The sequence below is a fragment of the Perognathus longimembris genome, chromosome 1 (assembly GCF_023159225.1).
Source record: "Perognathus longimembris pacificus isolate PPM17 chromosome 1, ASM2315922v1, whole genome shotgun sequence".
Taxonomy (NCBI): domain Eukaryota; kingdom Metazoa; phylum Chordata; class Mammalia; order Rodentia; family Heteromyidae; genus Perognathus; species Perognathus longimembris.
In genome coordinates this window covers 161,471,690-161,496,284 of record NC_063161.1, presented here as the reverse complement: position 1 = coordinate 161,496,284, position 24,595 = coordinate 161,471,690, and the positions used below count along the sequence as shown (strand labels likewise).

The 24,595-nt window shown below is 64.7% G+C and overlaps 1 protein-coding gene across 1 annotated transcript; it reads right to left on the bottom strand.

Moving 5' to 3' along the window:
- Nucleotides 1–2,592: 2,592 nt before the first annotated feature.
- Ccdc187 (coiled-coil domain containing 187) lies at nucleotides 2,593–24,372 on the bottom strand. Its single transcript, XM_048345988.1, is given in 13 exon segments — nucleotides 2,593–2,731; nucleotides 5,730–5,818; nucleotides 5,931–6,052; nucleotides 7,390–7,503; nucleotides 7,927–8,018; nucleotides 11,886–11,998; nucleotides 14,170–14,236; nucleotides 14,599–14,830; nucleotides 14,832–15,180; nucleotides 18,956–19,050; nucleotides 19,136–20,244; nucleotides 21,480–21,599; nucleotides 24,281–24,372. Coding segments are annotated over 13 exon segments (2,709 nt in total). The 5' UTR covers nucleotides 24,354–24,372; the 3' UTR covers nucleotides 2,593–2,597.
- Between the last annotated feature and the right edge of the window lie 223 nt (nucleotides 24,373–24,595).

Sequence of the window (24,595 nt, the reverse complement as noted above, 5' to 3'; positions counted from 1 at the left end):
GGTCCTGTTTGGCTGTGAGCCAGTGCCAGGGGCCACGTGGCCAGGCCCCAGAAAGGGCCCGGTGGCTCCCAGCCACTGAACAGCCCCTGGATGTGTGCCCAGAGGCTGGGACAGCCGCACAGACGCCACGCGCTGCCCTGGGCCAGGCTGTCCAACTGTTCCATCCCGCCACACCCGATAAAACAGCCCTGGGAGACGTCCCGAGGCCACACCCCAGCCAGCCAGAGCCAGCAGACGCGGCTGCCCCTTCCTGCTGGGAGCAGGGCAGTGCTGCGGGGCTGACGGGAGCTGGCCGCCCCTGCGCGTGCCCATCCTGCTGCGTGGGGCGGGCCGGGCGGGCCCCACGCAGCGAGCACACACACAGGATGTATACAGTGCTAAGCACCAGGACCCACTCACTGTGTGTCTGCTGGGCTCTTGAGGCTCGTCCACGGCTGGTGATCTGGGGGTGTCCAGCGGCACAGCGCCCCCTTTAGTTGCTGGCTTGTTTGAGAGCTCCCCTTCAAGATGCCCTTGATTCTGGGGCTAGGACTCTAGGAGAGGACAGAGGGAGCCTGGAGTGGCCACGTGCAGCTTGTTTGCTTCTCTAGAAAAGCACGAGGCTGGACCGCAGGCCGGCCCCTGGCCTGGGGCTGCATGCTACAGCAGACGCCAGCTGGAAACGCCCACGGACCCTGGCGGGGCCTGCACACCACCCACACGCGTAAACGAGGTGCTCAGAGTGGAGGTCCTCGCCCAAGACCGGCCAAGTACCCCGGGGACTCCAGTCATGCTGCCAGGGCCTCTTTCCCGCAGCCTGGCCTCGCGCGAGTGCTTCCTTCTGCCTTCCTTCCTTCCTTGTTTTTTTTTTTTTTCAGGGACGAGTACTGAACTCCAGGCCTTGCCCGGTACGTACCCTTCCACTGAGCTAATCCCAACCTCATCTGTGATGACGGTGATGGTGTGTGTATGTGTGACGGAGCTGAGGCTCTAACTCAGGGCCTGGGCTCTGTCCCTTCGCTTTTCCGCTCAAGGCCAGCGCTCTTTTGCTGGAGCCACGCTTCTACTTCCAGCTTTTCTTGTGGTTAACCGGGAATAGGAATCTCTCAGACTTTACTGCCTGGGTGGGAGTCAAACCATACCCCACAGCCTGAATAGCTAGGACTACAAGAATGAGCCCCCAGCGGCCAGCAGGGGCAGGGGCCTTAGAGAACATGGCTGGGAGTCTGGACCCTCCTCAGGACTCCTTCGGAGAGTCCGCGGGGTGCACCGCCCACCTGGGACGGAGCCTGGAGCTCCTGCCGCACGCGGGCAGCAGACCTCTGTGCTTCCAGGATGGCTTTCTGAAACTCCAAGAGTTTCTTCCTGTCTTGGTGCAGGGCCAGGTGGCAGTTCTTCAGGTATTGGACTTCCCTCTGAACCAGCCAGAGGAGAAATACCAGTTAGCATTATCCCAAGCCTGCAGGAGCTCAGTCACCTGGGAGAGGGAAGGGCTACAGGGCAGGGCAGGGCCTCAGGGGCACCCTGGCTCTCCCTTCCTCCACGTGCCCTCCTGGGCTGCTGGTCACCAAGGGAACAGGAGGCAAGAAGGGGGCCGAGGGGCTCGATTCCCAAAGTGTCCTGGTGGGGCCTGTCTCCCGCTTTCCAACTCCTCCCTGTATGAAGCCCTCCCCAGCCCCAGGAAGGACACCGCGGTTCAGACAGGGAAGCGGGGCAGAGGCTGGCCTGGAGTCGGGGCGGCAGGCCACAGGGCCTTGCCGTCCCCCGGGGCCATGGGCTCCCCGGGTGCCACAGGGAGTCATGGGGGGGGGGAGGAAGATGACAACTCTCAGGAGTGGGCTGCTGTGTCCCCCATCCCCAGCAGGGGTGGCCGGGCTCCCTGTGCGTGGTCACCCCGCGTCCACGCCTACCCGCTCTGTCGCCAGCCTGCTGATGGCTTGCTGCTTCCTCTCCGACAGCTCAGCTCCTTGCCTTCCCTGGGCCTCCGGACCCCTGGGGGAGGCGGGGCGGCTCGCGTGAGCCACGGAGAAGGCCCGTCCCCACGGCCCGGTCCCCCCGGGGTGCCCCGGCCCGCGCCCCCCGCCCGGCGCCAGGAGACCCGCGACGGGGTCGGGAGCCCCGGGGGCCCAGCCGAACGGGCCCGAGGCCTGGACCCGGCCCCGAGGCCCCTCCGCCAAGCGGAGAGGCCCCATGGAAGGTCCGGTTCCGAGGACCCACCGGAAGGAAGGGCGGAAACGGCCCCCGCCGGGAGACCTCACTACTGCGGCGGGGTCCCCCCCCCCCCCCCCCGCTGAGGGAGGGTGGCGTCGCCACGGCGCCTGCGCGGGGCAGAGCGGCCGTCGCCACGGCGCCTGCGCGGGGCAGAGCGACGGCCTAGACGGAAGTCACGTGAGGAGCGCGCGTGCTGCCGTCCGGAGCGCGTGCTTCCCGGCCGGGTGAGGCTCTCACAGGCCCTGGACCCCGGCGAGCGGGCGAGCGAGGGGTGAGACCGAGGGGTGGGGCCTGGGGTTCTTTTGGTTTTAGAGCACTTGCCTGTCTTACCTAAATTTCCCAACAGTGTTGCGCGCGCGCGGGGTGGGGCGACCGGAAGTCAGGCCGGGGCAGGCCCGCGCATGCGCTCACCTCCTCGGGCGCTCCAGCCAGGCCATCTCGGCGCGCGCCTTCTCCTCCAGGGCCAACTCGCGCAGGCGCACCAGCGCGGCCTGGTGCCGGGCGTGCAGCTCCTCTGCGTGGAGGCTCTGCTCCAACATGGCCATCGCGGCGAAGCCGCCGGACCCTGGAAGTAGAGGAGCTCAGAGGGCAGCCCGCAGGAGGGGAGACTGAGGCCCGGGGGCCCAGGGGTCCAGTTCTTGCTTCCGACCTCTGCCCTTTCGTCACCGCCCTGCAGATGGCAAGCAAGCAAGCAAGGCCCCCCGAGGGGGTTTTGCTTTCCTCCAGGGGAAGATAATGGGGATCGGACTCCGGGTTCAGCATCCCATCGGAAGCAACTTAAGAATTGTGCTTACTCATGTATGCGTGTAGGTGTGTTCACGCACACGCAGAAAGGAACACGTCCCCAGACACACAGCCGCGAACAACTGAGCAGAATGATCACGGGCGGGCAGAAACAATGGATGTAAGACCTGTCAGGGTAACACCTTCTAAGGTGTTTCTAGGCCGCAGTGCACGGGGGTGAAACGAACGGGTGGCGCTCTGACCCCGGCACAGAGGAGATAGGGCTGAACCCGAGGAGATGATGCCCGCTCACGCCGACAGAATAGAGAATCAGAACTGGCTGCACATGCCCATCGTCCCTGCTATGGCAGCAAATATAAATAGGAGGATCCTGGGCCCGGCCAGCTCAGGCAAAAAGTGAGGTAGCGTCTCTAGAATAATGAGAGCAAAAGGGCTAGAGGTGTCGCTGGAGTGGTAGAGTACCCACAGCAAGTGCAAAGCTCAGAGTTCAAACCCCAGTGCCACTAAAAGAAGAATATGTGTAGAAATACATGTGTAGCAGGATAAAATTCATCACGTCCAGCAGACAAGACAGGAAGCAGGAAAACAACCATAAGGAGAATAATCAATTTGAACAAACCCAAGTTTGGCGTGGTGACAGGAACAGCAAAGGCCACTGAAAGTTTTTAATAAGTATATCATATGCTTAAGAAGGAAAATAGGATCCCGGAGAGTGTGAAAAAAGGGAAAGATCCAGATAGAACTCCTAAGAGATGAAAATGTAAACACTTGAGGTGAAAACATGCTTGGATAGAACTAATGGCAGGCCAGACATTGCAACAGAAAAGAGCTCTTGGTTTCAAGGAGCAGAATTTACTGGCTATCTGAGTTTCTGAAGGAGAAGAGAGAGAAAAGGGTGGTAGTGGACATATTTGAAGAAATAAGAAGTGCAAGTTTTCTAAAGTTGATGAAAGTGGTAAAGCCACAGATCCACGAATACAAAAGAAGGAAAACTGCACAGACATCACTATTCAACTGCTCAAAATAGAAAGACTAAAAGCAGCCAGAGTGCGCAGAGACACTACAGAGGAACCAAGATACAGAGGACAGCAAGGTTCTTGCTGGGACATTGCAAGCAAGAAAACAGTAGGGATCGGATTGTTTTGCGTTGTTTTTAAGTAGCACTAGGGGCCACCAGGGGCTCCGGAATGCTCGGGATACTCCCTAGGGAATAGTCAGCCACTGAGCCACGCCCTCAGCCTTAAGCTATGTCTTTAGACTTGACTGACACTGCCCAAAAAGAAATTACTCTTTACCTGACTTACCTAACTGTAGCCACTCTGCACATCATCTTTATAATAACAATTAGAAATAAGGAATACAGGTGTTAAAAAGTCCATACAGATTAAATGGTCATCAAAGAGTATAGACAGAGTCAAAATGAGCTGCGCACTGGTGCACATATCTGTAATCCTGGCTACTCAGGAGGCTGAGATCTGAGGTTTACAGTTTGAAGCCAGCCTAGGCAGAAGGGTCTGTGAGACTCTTACCTCTAACCAGCAAAAAGCCAGAAATAGAAGTGTGACTCAAGTGGTAGAATACCAGCCATGAGAGAAAGAAAAGCCAATTGAGAGCACAAAGCCCTGAGTTCAAGCCCCAGTATCAACTAACTCTCTCTCTCTCTCTCTCTCTCTCTCTCTCTCTCTCTCTCTCCAGAAGAAAGTAGGTAAAGACAATAAAGGAGACAAGTAGCAAATGCAAACTTCAGCCATAAGCATAGGGATAATCCTGGTCTGTGTGAATCAAAGAAACATCTCAATCAGAAAGTAGAGATTAAGAAGAAAGAAAGAGAGGGTGGGAGGGAAAAGAAGAGAGATCCAACCAAATGCTGCCTGTATGAAATGCTTCAAATATGAACAGGCTGGAAGAGAGGATGTGACGAGAAAGGACTTGCTCCACAACTTCAGCTGGAGCCGGGCACTGGCGGCTCCCCCCCGGAATCCTAGCTACTGGGAAGGCTGAGATTGGTGAGATCATCGTTCGAGGCCAGCCCAGACAGTCCACAGCACCCCTTCTAATGAAGAGATGGACATGGTGGTGTGTGTCTGTTATCCTAGGCACGGGAAAGCCTGACACAGGTAACTCCCACACAAGCACGTGCCCAGGCAGGAAGCAAGATGCAGTCTGAAAAAGTGGCCAGCAAGAGTCAGGGCTGGACGCATGACTCAGCGGTCCGAGAGCCACTTTGGAAGTGCAAGGCCCCGAGTTCAGGCCTCAGCACTGGGGGTGGGCTGGGAGGTACTGGAACCACAAATGTCCAGGTCGGCTTTGGAGGGAAGCACCTTGCAGGGAGGTGGGCTGTTCCGCAAGGGCACAGAATGCTCTTAGGTGTTTATGTGCTGATAGAGCTAGAGTTTCTAGGAGAGCCAGACAAACCTGCAGTCATGGCTGTAATATTTCACTTCCCTGCTCAATAATGGATAGGAACAGGAGGCAGAACCCCACAGGGGTGGCGTAGATTGCAGTAACACCATTAACCAACGGGGTCTAGTGGACGTTATAACCACCATCCTAACATCTGTATATCACACTCCCCCCTCCCCCAAGAGCACACAGAAACATCTGGACGAAGTCTCAAATCTGGACATGACTGGAATCATTCAAACATGCTTCAAGGCCACCAGAAATGGACACAGGCGCCGCCACGCCTCCCAGGGGTGCGCCATAGCCAGCCCCCCTCCCGCGGAGGCGCTTCCAGGCAGCCCTGTTTCTACGTGCAGCCTCTGTGGGTCCCCTGGGCCACGCGAGGCACTCACCTGCCGCCGCCGGGCCTGCCCTGCTCCTGGGCACAGCCCCGGGACTCTGGGAGCGTGCCGTGGCGTCTCTGCCCACGAGTGGCAGGGATCTGCTGGAGGAGAAGAGCACCAGAGGCCCGTGCCACCGTGGCCAGCATCCGCTGCCCGCCGCCCCGAGGGCCGCCGCCTCCCCGGCCCCCCCTCGCCTGGGCCCCCCCTCACCTGGGTCTAGCCATCACGGCGCTACCGGAGCGTGTCGGCCCTGAGCCCCAACAGGGCTGCTGTGGTTCCAGCCTCACAGCCTTTCCTGGGCTGGCCCGGGCCGGGTGACTCTTCATCAGCCCCTGTGAGGACGAGGAGGCGGGTGCTGCCAAGGGCGAGGGAGGCCGGGCCCGGGTCCGGGGGGAGCCTGCGGCCCGGCTCAGGGGCCTCATGCTGGCGGGGCGGCAGCGCACCCAGCAGGCAGAGCGAGACCAGAGCGGGAGGGGCGGGGTGGAAAGTTCATGCCTGCATCCTGGGCTGGAAGAAGGGGTGCCGGAGTGGCACCCCTTCTGAGAGAAGACAGGTGGGGGCCCCGAGAGGGAAGTTGGCCATAGGCTCCTGCTTTTGTGGTCTGAGAATTCTTACGCAGGTACGTGTGTGTACACACACACACATACACACTCTCCCTACAGCACCTCACTCACTGTCTTGGAGACTCCTCCTAGGATGTGCACTAACATCCCTGAACCGTGGGCATAGCAAAGCGAGGCCCACTTCCCGCGTTTGTTGCAGCCAGCGAGCTCACAGCCGTCAGCTGGGTCAGGGTCCTCCTGGCCACAGTCCCGGCCTCCTCTGGGGTGGGTGCTGGGCCCCCCGGGCCACAGGAGCTGCCTCTCTGGTGGGTTCTGCAGGGCTGGTGTGTGTGTGCTGTACGAAGCTCAGGGCTGAGCTGAGTACAGAGCCCAGGCGCTGTGCGAGCCTGCGACAGGGACTTGTGGGAGGCTGGCAGGACACAGTTCTTTGTCCTTCCTGCACACAAGTGACCGAGATGTCTTGTCTCTGCTCAGAGGCTTTTTTTCTCTTTCTTTCATTTTTTTAAATGGGTCCGTCATGGGGCTTGAACTGTGGGCCTAGGTGCTGTCCCTGAGCCCTTCAGCTCCTGGCTAGCACTCTACCACTTGAGCACTATTTCTCTCCTCTTATTTCCTTCCTTGTATCCTCTCCCTCTCTTCCTTCTTTCTGCCAGTACTGTAGCTTGAACTCAGGACCTGGGCCTCAGCTTTCTTGCTCAAGGCTAGCACACTACCTTTTGAGCCACAGCTCTACTTCTGGCTGGTGAATCAGAGCTCAGACTATCACAGCCTTTCCTGTCCAGGCTGGCTTGGAGCAGCGATCCTCAGATCTCAACCTAAGTAGCTAGGAGTACAGACATGAGCCACTGGCACCTGGCAACTCAGGCTTTGCTTTAGGAGAGGGTCTCGAATAAGCCCGTCATGCAAAGCAGCCCTTGCTCACTCCTTCTGAGCAAGGGCAAGGCCCATGGTTCACGGGAGCATCCAGCCTTTAGAAGCGTTCACTTCAGAAGGGCCACAGGCTGGGCAGGCCCCAGGTCGGGTGGGGCCTCGGGCTGGGCAGGGTAAGGGGTGGCTAGGGGGAGCAGGGAAAGGTGGTTAGAGCCGCAGAGGGCCTGCCGCCTGACCTCCAGCTGATGTTTGAAGAGCAGCTCATCCAGTGCCATCTGCGTTTCCCAGACCTCCTGCTCAGCCCGCTGCCGCAGAAGGCTCAGCGCTTTCTCCTGCTTCCACCGGTCCAGCTGCAAAGAATCCATACCTCGTGGTCGGCAGAAGGAGCCATTCAAACTGAAAGCAGGACCCTTCCGCAGCAGACCCCCTGCTTGGCAAAGGCCTGCGGGCAACTTGATTCCTCTCCCTGCCTGGGGCTTCCCCATCCAGGCCCGGAAGGCTTGGGACCCCACACGTGGGGCTGGGGGGTGTGCTGTTTATTTATTTATTTATTTTTGCGAGTCCTGGGCTTGGACTCAGGGCCTGAGCACTGTCCCTGGCTTCTTTTTTGCTCAAGGCTAGCACTCTGCCACTTGAGCCACAGCGCCACTTCTGACCTTTTCTATGTGGCCCTGAGCCTCAGACAAAGGCTGCTTCCAGCTCAGCACCCCACACTGAAGCAGCCTCAGGGGGTGACAGCAGCCCTCCGCCCGGTGTCGCGGGTCGGGTCCTACCTTCATGGACTGGAGGAAGCTCCGGGACTTCTGCTGGAGGTTGGCTAGGAAGCGGCCGCTGCGCAGGTCTTCGGCACGCGGCTCCTGCTCACCTACAGCAGGAGGAGGGGCAGCTGAGCGGCAGGGAGCATGCTGGGGCGCGCTCTCCTTGGGCAGACTCAGCGCTCCGCGGCGGGTTAACGCAGCCTCTCCACCTGCAAGGAAACGGAGGCGCAGAGGCCAGGAGGGCAGGTGCCCGACCCCTGGGGCCGCGCTGGCATCGGCCACATCGGGAAAAGCCCTCTCCCATGGCCGGACGGGAGGCCAGGGACAGCTGCCCTGCTGCCTTCCCCTGGCCCCGGGCTCTCGCGTGGCCTGACTCTGGCCACACTTCTCTGGAGACAGGAGCCACACGCAGACCCGGGTTCCAGTCTCAGCTGTGCCCTGCTCTGGGCACTGGCCAGCCAGAGCCCCTGCTGACACAACTCTACTCCCCCGAGGAAGGCTCCAAGATGGCTCCCGGGCTCCAAATGCCTGCCAGTGTGCCCACCAGGCAGGTGTGCGCACACAGACAGGGCCCCTCTGCATTGCCGGGATTGTTCTAGAAATTGAGCCCTCAGAGTGAAGGGGAGCAAGGGGGTTCTCTTTCTTCCTGGTAGTCCCCAGGGGCCTGGCGCTGACTGCTGTTGGCTCTCCAGCCCCCGGGCCTCCTCCAAGGCCTCGCCCTGGGCGGGGAGCACCCTGGGGGCGGTCAGCCTGGATGCCAGGGCCTCGTGGTGGCCCGCAGTGCAGAGGGGGCCCGTGGCCGGAGCCTGCCCAGGGAACCCGTCTTCCCCGGCAGCCCGGGCTCCTTCTGGGGCGGGCCGGGCCTCCGAGTGGGAGCCGGGGAGCAGCGGGGAGCAGCAGCGTGTGGACTGCTGGGCGGCCCCACAGCCGCAGAGAAAGGCCAGGGGTGTGGGGAGCTGGCCACAGGGCGCAAGGGGCCCCTCGAGCCCCCCGCTTACTGCGTACCCCGAGACACAGGTGGCACACTCCAGTTGGGCCTAGGGAACTGTTCTGGGCTACGATCCCTCTGTGGCCCTCGGGGGAGGCGAAGCTCCCCGAAGGGGTCCAGGTCTCTACGCAGCCTCCTGTAGCACCCCAGAAGCCCCATCGTCCCCGCCACGCGGCCTCAGGAGGGACACGCCAGGACCGCTCAGGACCTCAGGCCCCGGCGGGTCTCCACCCAGCTGCGCTGCATCTCCCTCATCTCTGAGCTGAACAGCCTGCTCAGAGCCTGCTGGAGTCACCCCAAGAATTCAGCACCCCCCATCATGCCAAAGCTGCAGCCTCAGAAACATGAACTTGTCGTGACAATTGCCCCGTGCTCAGGTGTGGGGGGCTGGGTGTGGCTGGGATGTGGGGGGCTCTGGGGCGAGGGCTGGGTGTGGCTGGGGTGTGGGGGGCTCTGGGGTGAGGGGCTGGGTGTGGCTGGGGTGTGGGGGGCTCTGGGGTGAGGGGCTGGGTGTGGCTGGGGTGTGGGGGGCTCTGGGGTGAGGGCTGGGTGTGGCTGGGGTGTGGGGGGCTCTGGGGTGAGGGGCTGGGTGTGACTGGGGTGTGGGGGGCTCTGGGGTGAGGGGCTGGGTGTGGCTGGGGTGTGGGGGGCTCTGGGGTGAGGGGCTGGGTGTGGCTGGGGTGTGGGGGGCTCTGGGGTGAGGGGCTGGGTGTGGCTGGGGTGTGGGGGGCTCTGGGGTGAGGGCTGGGTGTGGCTGGGGTGTGGGGGGCTCTGGGGTGAGGGGCTGGGTGTGGCTGGGGTGTGGGGGGGCTCTGGGGCGAGGCCTGGGTGTGGTTAGGGTATGAGGGGCTCTGGAGTGAGGGCTGGGTATGGCTGGGGTGTGGGGGGCTCTGGGTGTGGTGTGGCTGGGGTGTGGGGGGCTCTGGGGTGGGGTGTGGCTGGGGTGTGGGGGGCTGGGTGTGGCTGGGGTGTGGGGGGCTCTGGGTGGGGTGTGGCTGGGGTGTGGGGGGCTGGGTGTGGCTGGGGTGTGGGGGGCTCTGGGGCGAGGGCTGGGTGTGGCTGGGTCCCTCACCGCAGCCTCCGCCCCCACGGGCAGGGGAGCCCGCTGGGAGTGAGAGCTGAGCTCCGGGCCCAGCCTGGCGGCCGCGCTGCCCTGCCCTCCACCACACCGCCCACCTTCAAAGACATGGAGAGCAGAGCCGCACTCCAGTCAGACCGGCCACATCCAAGGGAAACTTGCACGAGCTTTCTCAGGGGTCTGGGTGGTCTAGAAAGTTCTGTTGGACAGTGCTATTTCCTGTGAAAGCTGGAGTCGCTGTCAGGAGAGCTGCTGGCGCTTTCTGCCCCAAGGGTCGTGAACGAGGCTAAGGGGTAAATCTGTGAGGGCTGCCGTCTGTGAGGAGAGGGCCAGGGTCCGGCCCTGACCCACCCCCCTGACCCCCCGCCCCCCGAGAGCCTGGCCAGGAGGGGTCCTCAACCTAACCCCGTGGCCAGCCCCAAGCTCCAGCAGACGGCTTGCGCACTCGGGAATGGGCGGAGCCCTTGGCACCTGGGCAGCGCATGCTCCGTCTGGGCGTCACCTCCCCCATCCAGGCTGGCATCGGGTTGCCACAGTAACGGGGAGGAGGTGACCAGGGGCACCAGGGCTCTACCCAGTAAGCTCAGGGTGAGGGGGACAGTGAGCCCCGCTCCCCTGCGTGTGGCCAGGTGGCCCCAGAGCTCTAGGAGCCAGGGAGTCTCCGCTGTGTGCATCGCTCAGTCTCTAGTTCTGTTAAAGCACCAAACAGGCCAGGAGGCTGGGGTCTCATAGGACACGCGCTTTCTGTCCCTCCCGGCTGAGCATCCAAGCACCCTGGGTCCTCGCCTGCTCATCTTCCTTCTGCCTGCACCCCGAGAACACAGACACTGCGTGGGTCTGTCTAGTCAGTGCCAGATACACAGCAGCACTCGGTGACTGTGTGTGTGTGTGCACGCGCGCGCGTGTGGGTGTGAACATGTACGCGTGAGACAATCCCACCTCTCCCGGAGGCTCTGTGCGCCCTGCAGCCCACCCAGCTGCCCCCCTCTAGGCTGGAAGGATCCCAGGAGCCAGAGGCAAGGGTTCCCCCACAGGCCCCCTACACACCAGGTCACGCAGGGCCCTTCTGCCAGTCCACCCAAGAGCAGGCCCACAGCTCGGTATCCAGGTGTTCAGTACGGAGCCCAGGTTGGAGGTTCTAACCCCTCCCGTGCCCTGGGGCTCTGCTAACTCCTCCAGGCTTCCTCAGCCTCACCCCCCCCCCCCTTAGGAGTGTGGGGTATTCCCGGAGCTGCTCTGGTGGGGTTGGGGGTCTGGGGCAGGGCTGGGGGGTGGCGTTTCCTCTCAAGGCACATTCATCGCTCACAGCTGGATGTTCCCATGTTTGCGGGGGGCACGGGTAGTGTTTGAGCCAATGCCTCACACTGTAGCCCAGGCTGATCTGGAACTCACAACCCTCCCGCCTCCGCTTGCTAACGTTCAGACTCAAAGCCTGCTCCTTCCACGAAAATCCATACTAGGGAGACACAGTGAACGAGCCGAGTAGATGAGCCGAGAAGGAGCCGGAGCTGGCCTCGGCGCTCCACCACGCCGCCCCTCGCCGCTGCGGGGGCACCCCAGGGACCCCGCACACCCTCCAGGCAGCTCGGCAGCTCCGGCTGTAACTTAATGAGCCAGAGAAAGGGCCGCAGACGTAGGGACGGCAGCCCGAGCCAGGCTCCCGGACCCGCACCGCTGTTCTAGAGACGTGACAACCCACAGCGCCACAACTGGACAGGACAGGGCGGGCAGAGGGGCCAGAAGCCTCCAAAACACTTTAATAGGAAGCGTGGATGCGTGCGGTCCACATAGAAAAGGATCTGTGCCCTGCGGGGCGGAGCTCGTGCTAGGCAGTGGGAGGGGGCCCCAGCAGGCCCCTCTGGCTACCCGACCAGCCAGCCCAGGGTCTGGCCGCCGTCTTGTCCTTACCGCAGCTCCGGCCCGTCCAGGGCGTTACCAGGCTGGCCGCTCTGACCGACGGCACTTCCTCCAGCCAAAGCGAGGAGCTGGCGCGGGTCCCTGTGGCCGGTGCCCTGAGGGAGCTGGAGACACAACACACCATGAGCCGGGCTGGGCTGTGGGGGGCGTGCGGCCCGTGGGTCTGGGGACCGGGGGGACAGGGCAGCACTAAGACCCAGGTGGTGTGTCCAGGCCGGTGACCTGTGACCTGTGAGCAGAAGCTGCAGCCCCCCAGAAGAGCATGGGAACCCACTCTTGTCTTCACTGGGGCTGGGGCCAGAGCCCCCTTTGCCAGGATGGCCGTCCTAGTCACCCCGCCAACTGCTGAGGGCACTGCCCACCCGCCTAAAGCAAACGAGGGCTCGGCTTCAGCTCTGACCCAACTCCCACCACCGTTACCTGCCCTCTAGAGAGCCGGGCAGGGCAAGCCCCGCCTGACTGGGCACTCCAGCCCAGCCCACGGCCGGGGGGACTCGACAGCGGCCCTCCCTTGCATAGCCGGGGCAGCACCTGCCGTCAGGGCTGGGAGACAGGTGTGGCACTGGTCCCTTGCCAGGTGACAGCCACCAAGATGGGTAGGAGCTGTTGGCAGCCTACGCTCAGCAGCTGCTGGGATCAGGATAGTGGGGCCCTGGGCCTGTGGGGGGGGGTGGTTTGCAGTGCCCCACCTCGCCCTGCTTCCTCCCAGGCACCTCCTGTCCCTGGCACATCAACCCTAGACCCACTGAGTCACTGAAGATGCCACCCACACCTGCGTCCAGCCCCCACACCTGCGTCCAGCCACCCACACCTGCGTCCAACCACCCACACCTGCGTCCAGCCACCCACACCTGCATCCAACCACCTACACTTGTGTCCAGCCTCCCACACCTGAGTCCAACCACCCACACCTCTCTCCAGCCCCCCACACCTGCGTCCAGACACCCGCACCTGCCTCCAGCCAGCCACCCCTGGGTCTAGCCTCCCACAGGGCACGGGTGTGTTGCTCACACCTGCTCCGGTTGGGGCTACATGGGGGTGGGGTACGGTGGTGCTGGGGGTGGTGCACACCCCCCTCCACGTGTGATCCGTGTTAAGACCGTGAGGCGCTACACGGCCCCGTGAGAATACAGGCTAGAAGAAGATTCCAGGAGTCAGGAGCAGTCCTGGGCTGAGCTGAGACAAACCAGGACGGGCGGGGCTCCTGGGGCCCGGCAGGGTAGACAGCCGCCGAGTCTCCCAGGGCCTTCCCAGAGACACGGGGGAGGAGGTCCTGTTCCCACCAGACACCAGCCCGAGAGGCCCCATGCGCCAGCTGCCACGCACGCCACGCACGCCACGCACGCCACGCACGCCAGGACGCGCTGGCCTTGGTCACCGGGGGAGGGGGGAGGACCGTCGCGCCCCCGCACATCCACGCTCAGCCCACCCCTGCTCCTACCAAGGAGAGAGGGGCAGGAGCTATTTCAGAAGGGGCGAGTGGGGCTCCAAGGGGCCCCCAAGTCTGTCCCCACACCCCTAGGCCCTGCGCTTCTGGAGCCTTGCCGTGGGGTACGGGTGGTGCCTCCGCCTCCCCGGTGAGACCTTGGGCACAAGGCCCGGGCCGTGGCCTCTGTGCCGGTCCAGGGACACATGGGCCTGGGCCTGGGCCTGGGCGGGGGGCGGGGGGGGAGAGGAACGGACTTAGCCTGGCAACTTTGCAGCTCCTCTCCCAAAAACTTCTCCACCCCCCCGGCCCCCCCTCAGCCTGGGTGGCGTGGGGCGGAGATGGGGCCCTGTTAGTAGAGGGGAAGCCCAGCCCTGCGCTGCCCTCTCCAGGCCGCAGGGAGTGCGGCAGGACGCAGCCCCCACCATCAAGGGAAGGAAGTTCTCAGAGCAGCGCCGGGGGCTCCTGAGGGGGGGAATGACTGTGCTCCAGGTGAGCCGACAGCTGGGGTGCAGCCCTGCCTGGCTCCCCCCCCGCCCCCGGCGGTCCTGGCTGGCACGCACGGCTCCCTGCCCCCCAGGCTCCCCGCCCCAGGCCTGGGACCAGCTCAGCCTCTAAGCCGCGCCGGCCCGCGCTGAAGCCAGCGTTTGGCTCACAAATGGGCTGCGTGTGCGCGTGTGTGCACGTGTGTGCATGTGTGTCCGCTGAGGCAGTGCAGGGTGTGTGCAGGACCCACCTCCACGTGTGTGCCGTGTGCTGTGTGTGTTGCGTGTGCTGCGTGTGTGCACGTGTGTGCGCGTGTGCGCGTGTGTGTCCGCTGAGGCAGTGCAGGGTGCGTGCAGGACCCACCTCCACGTGTGGGTGCTGAGGGCGTGGAGCGGCCTCTTCAGCTCCCAGTCATCCTCGTCCAGGGAATCTGGGAAGGGCACGTGGTTTCACGTGAGCCGGCAGGGCCCGGCACTGCTAGTCTGGGGGGGGGGGCGGGGGGGGAACCAGGGCCCCCTGGGGGGGGAACGGCCCGACCTGGTCCTTCAGGGCCACAGGGGACGCACGCAAGTGCTTTCCCCTTGTGGATGGTGGGGGGGGCACGTGGGCTGCAGGAAGGGCCTCCCCCCTCCCCCAGCACCAACAAGGCAGCCACGGCATGCGCCACCCCAGGAGAACCAGCTACGGCCCCCCCACCCCCCACCCCCTTTCCAGAGAGGAAACCAGGGGGCGGCAGGTGGGGGCCTCTTGCTCCCCCCCCCCCCCCCGTGCGTGTGCCGGACCCAGCCCCACCTTTGGCCTGGCTCCGGAGGGAGGCGGGCGTGCTCAGGCTCCGCGGCCGCCACCGCGAGGGCCACGGCAGCATCTCGGCGTCCAGGAGGCAGGAGGCGGGGAGGAGGGACCGGGCCTTCGCGCCCGCCGCGCCCCGGGGCTCCCCTCCTCCCCCGCAGGGACCCGGGTCCTCGGGGAGGGTGGAGGGGGCGAGGGGGGGGGGCGGCGGGCTCGGCGCTGGGCCCCGAGGTGGGCGGGTCCAAGGCCAGGCTCCCCGCGGCCTCCGGGGACGCGGCCCGGCGCAGCTTGGCCGTGAGGAGGTCGATGCGCCGCTGGAGGACGTCGGCCATGGTCTCCAGCGCCTGCAGCCGGGCCTGCTTGTACTGCAAGTGCAGGGGGCCCCGACGGCCCAGGGCCTCAGCCTCCCGGGGCTCCGCATGGACGCTCGGCCCCCGGGGCGGGGCCTGGCGCTTCGGGGCACCCCGGGGGGACGGGGCGGGCGGCAGCGGGGGGGCGCCACTCACGCTGTGCAGGCCGTCCGGGCGGCCTCTGGAGTCCAGGGTCTCCGCGCCGTTCCAGGCTCTGTTCAAACACAGACAGAAGCTGCCGGGAGAGAAGAGCAAGCAGATGCTCAGTCCCCGCCGGGCCGCGACGGGCGTGTGGGGCCGGAGGGAGCGGCGAGGGGGCCCGCACGGCGGCAGGACGGGTGGGGGAGGCCAGGCCACCGGGCCGCACGCCGAGGTGCGGCCGACAGGCGGCACAGCTGCTGCCGGAAAGCATCGACGGAGGGCTCCTCAAAGACCCCACGGGATCACCACGCGATCCCGCAGGCCCACGGCGGGCAAAAGCACGGCAGGCAGGCCGGCTGCTGTGGCTCACGCCTGTGGTCCCGGCTCCCTGGGAGGCGGGGACCAAGCGGGACTCCGGCTCGAGGCCACTCGGTCAGGCCAAAAGCTTGGGAGGCCCTACTTCAAGCTGCAGCGGAATGAGGCGGAGAACACGGTCCTCCCATCCCCCCCCCCAAGCCGGGCCACGGCCCACACAGGCCCCCGGATGGCAGACCCCAAGGGCCTGAGGGGAGCGCGGCCTACGCGGCCCAGCGCCGGTCCAGCAAGCACAAGGCCCCGAGTTCAACGCCCAGAACCCACAGACTCCCAGAACAGTACCGGAAGCACAGCACGAGCCCACGTCTGCACCCCCATGTTTACAGCATAAGTATTCCCCCCAACCAAAGGCAAAAGCAACCCTATGTCCCTCCCATCTGGGGCGAGGGGGCCCCAAGAGGCGTGGGCATGAGACACCAAAGGGCTCCGCCTAAGGAGGGGCGGGCTCAGCAGCCCAGGCAGGCCTGGGAGGGCAAGCTGACCGGGTGTGGTTAACATGCAGGCTAGCCAAAGCCAGGTACCGGTGGCTCACGCCTGAGATCTGGGGATCCCAGCTCAAAGCCAGCCAGGGCAGGAAAGCCGTGAGTCTCATCTCCAATGAACCACCAGAGAGTCGGAAGGGGAGCTGCGCCTCAAGGGGCAGCACGCCAGCCTTCAGGCAGTGCCCAGACCCCGAGGTCAAGCCCCAGGCCCCGGGTGCTGGGTTTACAGGGATGCAACCCCAAACTCAACTCTTTCTTCTTTCTCTTTCTCATCTCCCCCCACCATTAAAAAAAAAATTGGCATCAGTCCACACAACTCACTTGGCTGTGCATTTCCTATTAACGTCGTCAACAATACTGAGCCTATAGACTTCTAGAGAGTTCCAACTGGCTTATGTACTTTCTGCACCCTTGACGCCCAGTTCAATAGAGAACCACAACGATGGCGTTGTACATAAGCATTTGGGGGCACACATGAGCACACCGAAACTCACTGCCCTCTAGCACACGCCTATAATCCTAGCTACTTAGGAGGCTAAGATCTGAGACTGTGGTTTTAAGTAAGCCTAGGCAGGAAAGTCCTTGAGAGAATTTTTCTTTTTCTTTCTTTCTTTCCGCCCCCCCCCCACTCCTAGGCCTTTAACTCAGGGTCTGAGCACTGTCCCTGAGCTTCTTTTGTTCAAGGCTAGCACTCTACCACTTGAGCCACAGCGCCAGTTCTGGCATTTTCTGAGTCGTTCATTGGAGATAAGAGTCTCATGGACTTTTCCTACTTGGGCTGGCAAACAGATCCTCAGATCTCAGCCTCCTGAGTAGCTAGGATTATGGGGAGTCACTGGTGCCCAGCTGTGAGATTCTTATCTCCAATTAATCATCAAAAAAACATCTGACAATGGAACCATGGCCCAAGTGGTAGAGTGCTAGCTGTGAGCTAAAAAGCTCAGTGACAGCACCCAGGCCCTGAGTTCAAGCCCTAGAATGACACAGAAGAAAAACCACACTACTGAAACTCAGCCAGGCACCGACTCAGACCTGCCACTATAGCTCCTTGGAAGGCTGAGATCTGGAGGATCGCAGTTCGAAGCCAACCCAAGCAGAAAACTCCGCCAGACTCTCTCTCTCAAACAACAAGCAACAAGCAGGGCTGGAGGCATGATTCAAGTACGAAGCACCAGGCGAACAAACACAGGCCAAGTCCAAACCTTTACACTGGCAAAGACAGGAAGGACGGGGGGAGGGGGAGGGGAGAGAGAGGAGAAAGAAAGAGAGAGGAAGAAGGGAGATGAGAGAAAGAGAAAAAGAGAGAGAAAGAGGAAAGCAAGAAGAGAGAGAAAAGAGAAAGACGAGAGAGAGAAGAAAGAGCGAGCGAGCAGCTCCCTGGGCTGTGGAGGCGTGTGGTCACAGCACATCCCTTTCGTGGAGGAGGTTTGTCAGTATTAACTGTGCGTCCAGGGCTCAGGCTGGTAAATCCTGACCACTCAGGGGGCCGAGGTCTCAGGATCACAGTTCAAAGCCAGCCTGGGAAGGAACGTCCGTGAGACTCTTATCTCCAATTAACTGCCAGAAAAGCCAGAAGTGGAGCCGTGGCTCGAGTGGTGGCGTGTCCGCCTGCAGCACAAAGCCCAGGGACAGCACCCGGGCCCCGGGTCCGAGCCCGGCCCTGACACGGCGCCCCGGGCCCCGGGTCCGAGCCCGGCCCTGACACGGCGCCCGGGCCCCAGGTCCGAGCCCGGCCCTGACACGGCGCCCGGGCCCCGGGTCCGAGCCCGGCCCTGACACGGCGCCCGGGCCCGGGTCCGAGCCTGGCCCTGACACGGCGCCCGGGACCTTCTCAGTGCCCGCGATCTGATGGCCCGTGAGCCGCCAGGCTGGACCACGGAGGATTCTGGGGGACCTGACAAAAGCCGGGCTGTCCCTCCGCGCAGGCGGCTGATGAAGGGTGTGCAACTACCAGCTTGTATGCACACCTTTGAACGCGGACCCGGTTCTTTGTACACTTGGCTCACCGCTGGCACGCCTGGTGTGCGGTTACGCCTGCTCTACCGTGTCAGTGGTTCACAGAGTGTCGTGCTCTGTGTGCCTCAGGTGAGTCCCCCTTTGAGAGTGAAGTCTCTGTCTCCTGAAGGACTTTCAAGTGACCATTTCAGGATTTCAGTCTTTGGGGGTTGAGATTTGGGGGGCGTTAGGGATTTCTGCTTTGGAGGGATTTCAGCCTTAGGGACCGTGGCGCTAGGGGCGGTGTGCCTCTGCACTACGACCGCACCCCGGAGCGTCCCCCAGAAATAAGAACAGGCACACCAAGGTGCAGAGCTGCAAAAGGGTGGAAGAAGCCCAAGAGCAAGCAAGAAACCAAGAAACAGGTAGCAGGTTGTAAAGGGAAGGAAGTCCCACCCAGCACGGTGGGACCCAGAGGCCGGGCGCCCTTAGAGAGGGGGAGCCAGCCCCCCGCGTGCCTCTATCTGAATGCAGGAAGAGGAGACCGCGCCAGGGTGGCGGCTGAGGCCGAGCGTGAGGTCTGCTCCACACGCACCCGAAGGACCGAGAGCCGGGCGCGGCGGCGTGCCCGTGGCGGGGCGGCGCTGGCCGCGCTCGCGCTGGGCGTTTCAGAACGGACGGCGGGCGTCCGGTGCCGGTGGCTCGCGCCTGGCATCCCCAGGACGGAAGGCCGGGGTCTGCGGATGGTGGTGGGCACCCGGCGTGGCCAGGAAAGCCTAGGAGACGCCCACCTCCACCCACCCACCAAAAAGCCACGTGTGGAGCCACGCTGTGGCTCAAGTGCTGAGAGTGCCGGCCTCGTGTGCACAGCTAAAGGCAGCACTTGCTGGGGCCCTACGTTCAAGGCCCAGCTCCGGCCCCGCCGCCCCGGGAAGCATCATCTCGGCTCTGGGCAGTTCTCACCTCCGCAGGAGCACAGTGGCGGCCGACCGTGGCGGTGGAGCCGTCCCCCAGGGGGCCCGCCGGCACTCGCGGGAACCCCCCCCCCCCGTGGGGTCCTCGCACCTTTGTACCCACCTGCTTGAGGCCTCCTGGTCCCCCAGCACCTTGCCGGATGTCACCTTGCTCCACTCCAGCACGGGCAACCCCGGGGTCCCCGGCGCTTCCAAGCCCTGCAACGGAGGGCACGCTCAGAGCCCTCGGCCGGGAGACCCCACGGCCCCGGCCCCCGAGCCGGCCGGCCCCCCCGGCACGCACCCCGGCCTGCGCGGAACTGGGGACGAAGGTGACGATGCTAGGGTTTGTCTGGGAGACCACGGGGGCGCCCTTGCCGACCACGGCCTCCCTCTGCTTGCGGTAGACCTCTCGCAGCCTCTGGTTCCGCTGCTCCAGCGTGCGGGCCGCCAGGGCCTTCTGCTCCAGGGCCTGATGGCGCCGGGCCTGCGCCTTGCGGCGCATGAAGTCCCGCAAGGACTCCGAGCTGTCCTTCTGGGGCTTGGGACGGGGCGTGTCCCGCTCCCAGGGGGGCTGCTGCCAGGCCTCCTTGGCCCCCGGGGGAGGGGGCCCAGCCTTCTGCAGTAAGCTGCTGCTCCAGGACGGCTGTGGGGAAAGGCGGGGTGTTTCCGGAGGGCTCCAGGGTCTGGGGACAGGGACCTGCTGGTCTTCGATCGCTGCCCAGGCGCTCACGGTACTGGGAGGCCGCAGGGAGGTGGAGCTCAACCTCTCGGGAGGGCTCCCCGGCCTTTGGGAGAAGTCCTGGCCCGGGGCTGCCCGGTTCTTCTGCAAATAGGCCTGTCCAGCCAGGGCACTCCGGGGACGCGGGGGAAACGGGCCTGACCACTCAGAAGGGCCCTCGGGCCTCGGGAAGGGGCGGCCCCGGGCCTCGGCCGTCCAGGGGCGCGAGGGAAACAGACCTGACCGCTCAGAAGGGCCCTCGGGCCTGGGGAAGGGGCGGTCCCGGGCCTCGGCCGTGCAGGCCCTCTGTAGACTGGGCTTCCTTTCCACCACCGAGCCCCAGGGCTTCTGAGCGTGGAAGTTCCTAGCTCTGCCCAGGGAGGAGCGTGTCCCCTCTGTCCCCGCAGCCCACGGGCTCCTGGGGGAGGAGCCCCGCGCGGCCTGGGCGCTGGGGGGGCCCTGGTGCCTCCGGCCTGCTGGGTTCTGCGGCTTCGGCTTCCGCAGGCCCCGTGGGCGCTGGGCCATCTCCAGCCCGGCCTGAATCTGCTGGCGGAGGTCCTGGAGGATGGCCATCGCCGTGTGGATTGTCGCAGGCGGACCGGGGGACAGCGGGTCGCGGTGGGCCGAGGCGGAGGCGGGCGTCCAGGCGGGGCCGGGCGAGCCCGTGGCGGGTGGGGCTTTCCTATCAGCTCCTGCAAAGACAGGCGGTGGGCGGGGCCTGCGGTGAGGCAGGTGGTGGGCGGGGCCTGGGGTGAGGCCGGGGAAGTAGGCGGGGCCTCCGGTGAGGCAGGCGGTGGGCGGGGCCTGTGGTGAGGCAGGCGGTGGGCGGGGCCTGCGGTGAGGCGGGGGAAGTGGGCGGGGCCTCTGGTGAGGCAGGCGGTGGGCGGGGCCTGGGGTGAGGCCAATGGGCGGGGCCTCGGGTGAGGCAGGTGGTGGGCGGGGCCTGGGGGAGGCAGGCAGTGGGTGGGGCCTGGGTGGAGGCCAATGGGCGGGGCCTTGGGTGAGGCAGGCGGTGGGCGGGGCCTCAGGTGAGGCTGGGGAAGTGGGCGTGGCCTGGGTGGGCAGGAGGTGGGCGTGGCCTCGGGTGAGGCAGGCGGTGGGCGGAGCCTCGGGTTAGGCAGGTGGTGGGCGGGGCCTTGGGGGAGGCAGGGGAGTGGGCGTGGCCTGGGGTGGACAGGTGGTGGGCGTGGCCTCGGGTGAGGCTGGCGGTGGGCGTGGCCTCGGGTGAGGCCGGCAGTGGGCGGGGCCTCGGGTGGGGCAGGGCGAAGGGAAAGGTCAGCGCTGGGCACCATGTCTAGTCAAGCTGCCTGTTGCCCAGGCTGCCGTGCCGGGCGGGCGTGGCCCACGTGGGAGGGCGCTGTTGGCCTTTGGAGATGCCCAAGGCGCCGCCCCCATTTCTTAGCGCGTCTCCCTCTCTCACACCCGGTCGGGGCGGAACTCAGGGCCTGGCGCTCGCCTGGCAGCTGATCTCTCTACCGTTTGAGCGACATCTCCACCGCCCCCCCCCCCCACCTTTTTTTTCTGATTCTGGAACTTGAACTCAGGGCCTGGGCGCCGTCCCCGAGCTTTGTTGTGCTCAGGGCTGGCGCTCTACCGCGGGAGCCACAGCGCCACTTCCGGTTTTCTGGTGGTTGACGGGAGCTAAGAGTCTCGTGGACTTTCCTGCCTGGGCCGGCTTTGAACCGTGATCCTCAGATCTCAGCCTCCTGCGCGGCAGGGGTTGCAGGTGTGAGCCACCAGCGCCTGCATCTGAGGTTTCTTAAAGGTAATGATCCCCCAGGTCACTTCCCAGGCCGTGAACTTGAAGGGTGATTGGCAGGTCTCCCCACCGCCTTCACGGCATGGGGCGCCTCCTCTTCCATGGCCGCCCCCGCCCCCAGATGTCACAGCACAGCAGGACAGAGCCCGTGGCAGGGGCGAGAGGTACCTAGGTCCGGGGCCGGCTCTCTGGAAGGCGAGAGCCCGGGGCGGGCTGGAGGGGGCCCCAGCAGCGACCGCACCAGGGCTTGTCCTTTCCGCCAGGCGTACACACCGACCAGCTCCGAATCTTAAAACAGAGAAGACACCTACACACAGCCTTCCGCCACCGGGCAGCAGCCCCCTCCACCCCGTCGGGAAGCCCAGCTCTGGCCCGGCCCCTGCCCCGCGCGCCCTCGGGGGCCGGCGGTCGGGAGGCAGGGCGGCCCCCCCACACACACACAGCCCCGCCCAGGAGCCCCGCAGGCCGAGCTCTGGCTGAGCACGCTCACGGGCCACTCGAAAGCGGGCAGGCACAGCCCTGGTGGGTCAAGGACTGAGCCCCGGCCTTCTGGTGGTGGCAGAAGGAAAGGCCCCGCCACACCCCAGACACACACGAGCTTTCCTGCCACCTGCGGCCCCACAACGAGCAATCACTCATCACGGTGTTGCTTCGTGATCCCGGGTTCCGCTCGCCGGCCGCCAATGCCGGCCCCTCCTCACGGCCCCTTTCCCAGGGCCCGGCAAAGGCAGGGGGCAGGCCTTCGCTCACGCACGCACGCACGTGTGTGCTCACACACACGCTCATACACGCTCGCTCATGTTCACACACAGGGCTACACACACTCGCACACGCACACGCCCATGTGCATATCGTGGTGCCACTACCTTGAGGCCTAGCACAACCATCTGGCAGGGCCCTCGGAGGCCCCAGGCTCCCCCCTCCGCCCTCCCCCCGGCCCCCCACATCCCCCGTCCAGGAGGTGCCCAGGCCCTGCCGTCGGCCACAGGCCACGCTGCCTGCCAGGCTGGGCCCCACCCGGCAGCTCTCCGGGCCAGGCCCTCTGGGAAGGAAGGGACAGGTGCCCCGGGTCCCCGGCTGGCGAGGGGCCACGGAGCTGGCTTCCGGGCCCAGACCCGGGCTTTCAGTCCAGCTCCGCCACTCGGTTCCCCCTGCCTCCACTTCCCCAGCGTGTCTTCGCACCTCTTTTACAGGGCCACGAGGGCGAAAAGGATGAAAAAGATGGCCACCATCTTTCTAAGAGGAATCCCCCTCTGCTGGCTGGGGGTGGGGGGTGGGGGGAGGCCCGGCTGGGCCACAGCTGGGTGTCAGGTGAGGTGTCGGGGCAGGGAGCTGCTGGGCAGCCCCCAGAGCAGCCCCGGGAGGGGAGGGCAGCCCCCTGCCGGGCCCTCCTCCCTCCCCCCCAGGCCCCTCCCCCCAGGCCCACCGGAGGGGCCCGGTGGTCGATGAATAGGTCCTGATGGGCACATTTTTTTTCTTCCACTGAGCAGTTTAATGGCAATTAATTTTTTTACGAGCGGATTTTTAATCTGTGGAAATGGATGGAGTCCCAAGTGCCCTGTCAAGGCTCGGGGCCAACCTAATCCATGATAAAAAATGCAAAGCAAGGTGATATAATCTGAGATTAAATATCAGCCTTAATTTTCCTTTGGCCCGGATGGATGAATATTTTATAACTATTGCGATTTAATTTTTTGTTAACTACAGCAAATTTCTAATTCATGCAATTCCCCAGTCCTGCGGTTCTGACCTCTGAACCCCAGCTCATCCCTCCTTAGCCCGGCTGTGACTTCGTCACTGACAGAAACTAATGGTCACCGTGGCTGGGGTGACACGGTGGTTACAATGATGGATGCGGCCCCTGGCCCGCCCTCCTGACCCCGTGTCAGGCAGAAGGCAGGTCATTTTTCAAGACGGCCATTAACACCACACGCACCAAGAGGCTGGGGGCGGGGAGGTGATGACGCAGTTCTACTTTATGCATCTTCAGGAGTCTTCTGGAACGGCTTTGGAGCCGCCACACCGTCCCCCGCCTGGACTCCCGCCCCGTGGCACGGCCCACCAGCCGGGCCTGCCCTGCCCACGGCGCCGGCCCCCCCTCCGCGCGCCCCCTCCCCCTCCCCCCGCCGGCAGGGTGTGAGCCAGGGGGCATTTATGCATTCCTCCTGGGAGAAGCCGCCGCGTCTGGCCACGCTAGACAGTCCCCGCCACCCGCCGTCCACGCAGACGGCCCCCGCCCTGACCTCGCCCAGAGGGGAAACGGAGACACCGGTTCGCAGGGCCAGCTCAGGCCGGGAGTTGGCTGCTGTGGCGAGCGAAGGTGGCACGGGCTCCCTCCCACGAGGGGCACCTTCCCGGCGTGTTCCCAGCGCCCCCGAGCCGGGCCTGGGCGGAAGGCAAAACCTCCCCCCAGCCTCAGTTTCCCCATCTCCTGCATGGACTCCAGCCTGCCTCGCTCGAGAGCGGTGAGGACAGTGGGCGGGTACCCGGGGAGCCGGCGTCCACACAGCCTGACCCTAAGGGCTCCGCCCTCCCGCCTGGCACGGGGCCCGGGGGGGAAGGGCCCTCTCCAGGCCACCCCAGCGCCAAGTGCGGCACCCGGCCTCCGGGAGGGGCAACCACGGGGCACGCCACCCCCTCGGTGAGCGCGTAGGTGCTGGGGTGGCCCGTACCCCGGGGCCAGGGGAGGGCGGCTCTCCCTGGGTCCCCCCTTCCCGCCTGTGCTCGTCTGAAGGTCTCCCGTCTGTGCATGCTGCCCGCCATCCTAGATTCCAGATCCTGGAGGCGGGAACCACCTGCTGCCTCCGCGGGTCCCTGACACGGGGGGCCGGACCCCCCGGGTCCCGGGGGAGGGGACAGGACCCTGACACTCAGAGCGGAGCCCACGGGTCCCGCCTCCCCCCAGCCCTGCAGGCCCGCCCGCCCCGTCCCCCCCCCCATCGGCGAGGGATCCCCACAGCCAATCTCACCTTTGCTCTTGGCGGCTCTGCTGGGGACGGGCAGCCTGGAGACCCGCTCGCTCTTGTAAGCACTGCTTTTCATCCTTTTGGTGTTTTCCCAGGGAGCTTCAGGGAGGAGAGCGGGGCGGGCGGGGAGGGGGAGGGGGGGATCGTGAGACAGTGCGTGGACACCACGCGGGCTCGCCGGGCACAGCCGGGGCTCCACACCTGGAGGGCACTCGGGGTGCGCCTCCTCCTCCTCCGTTCAGACCCGGACAGGAGGGGGGAGGCCCAGTCCCCGGGCCTCGACCACAGCCCCAGCACCACCGGGCCCCGGGGGGCCTC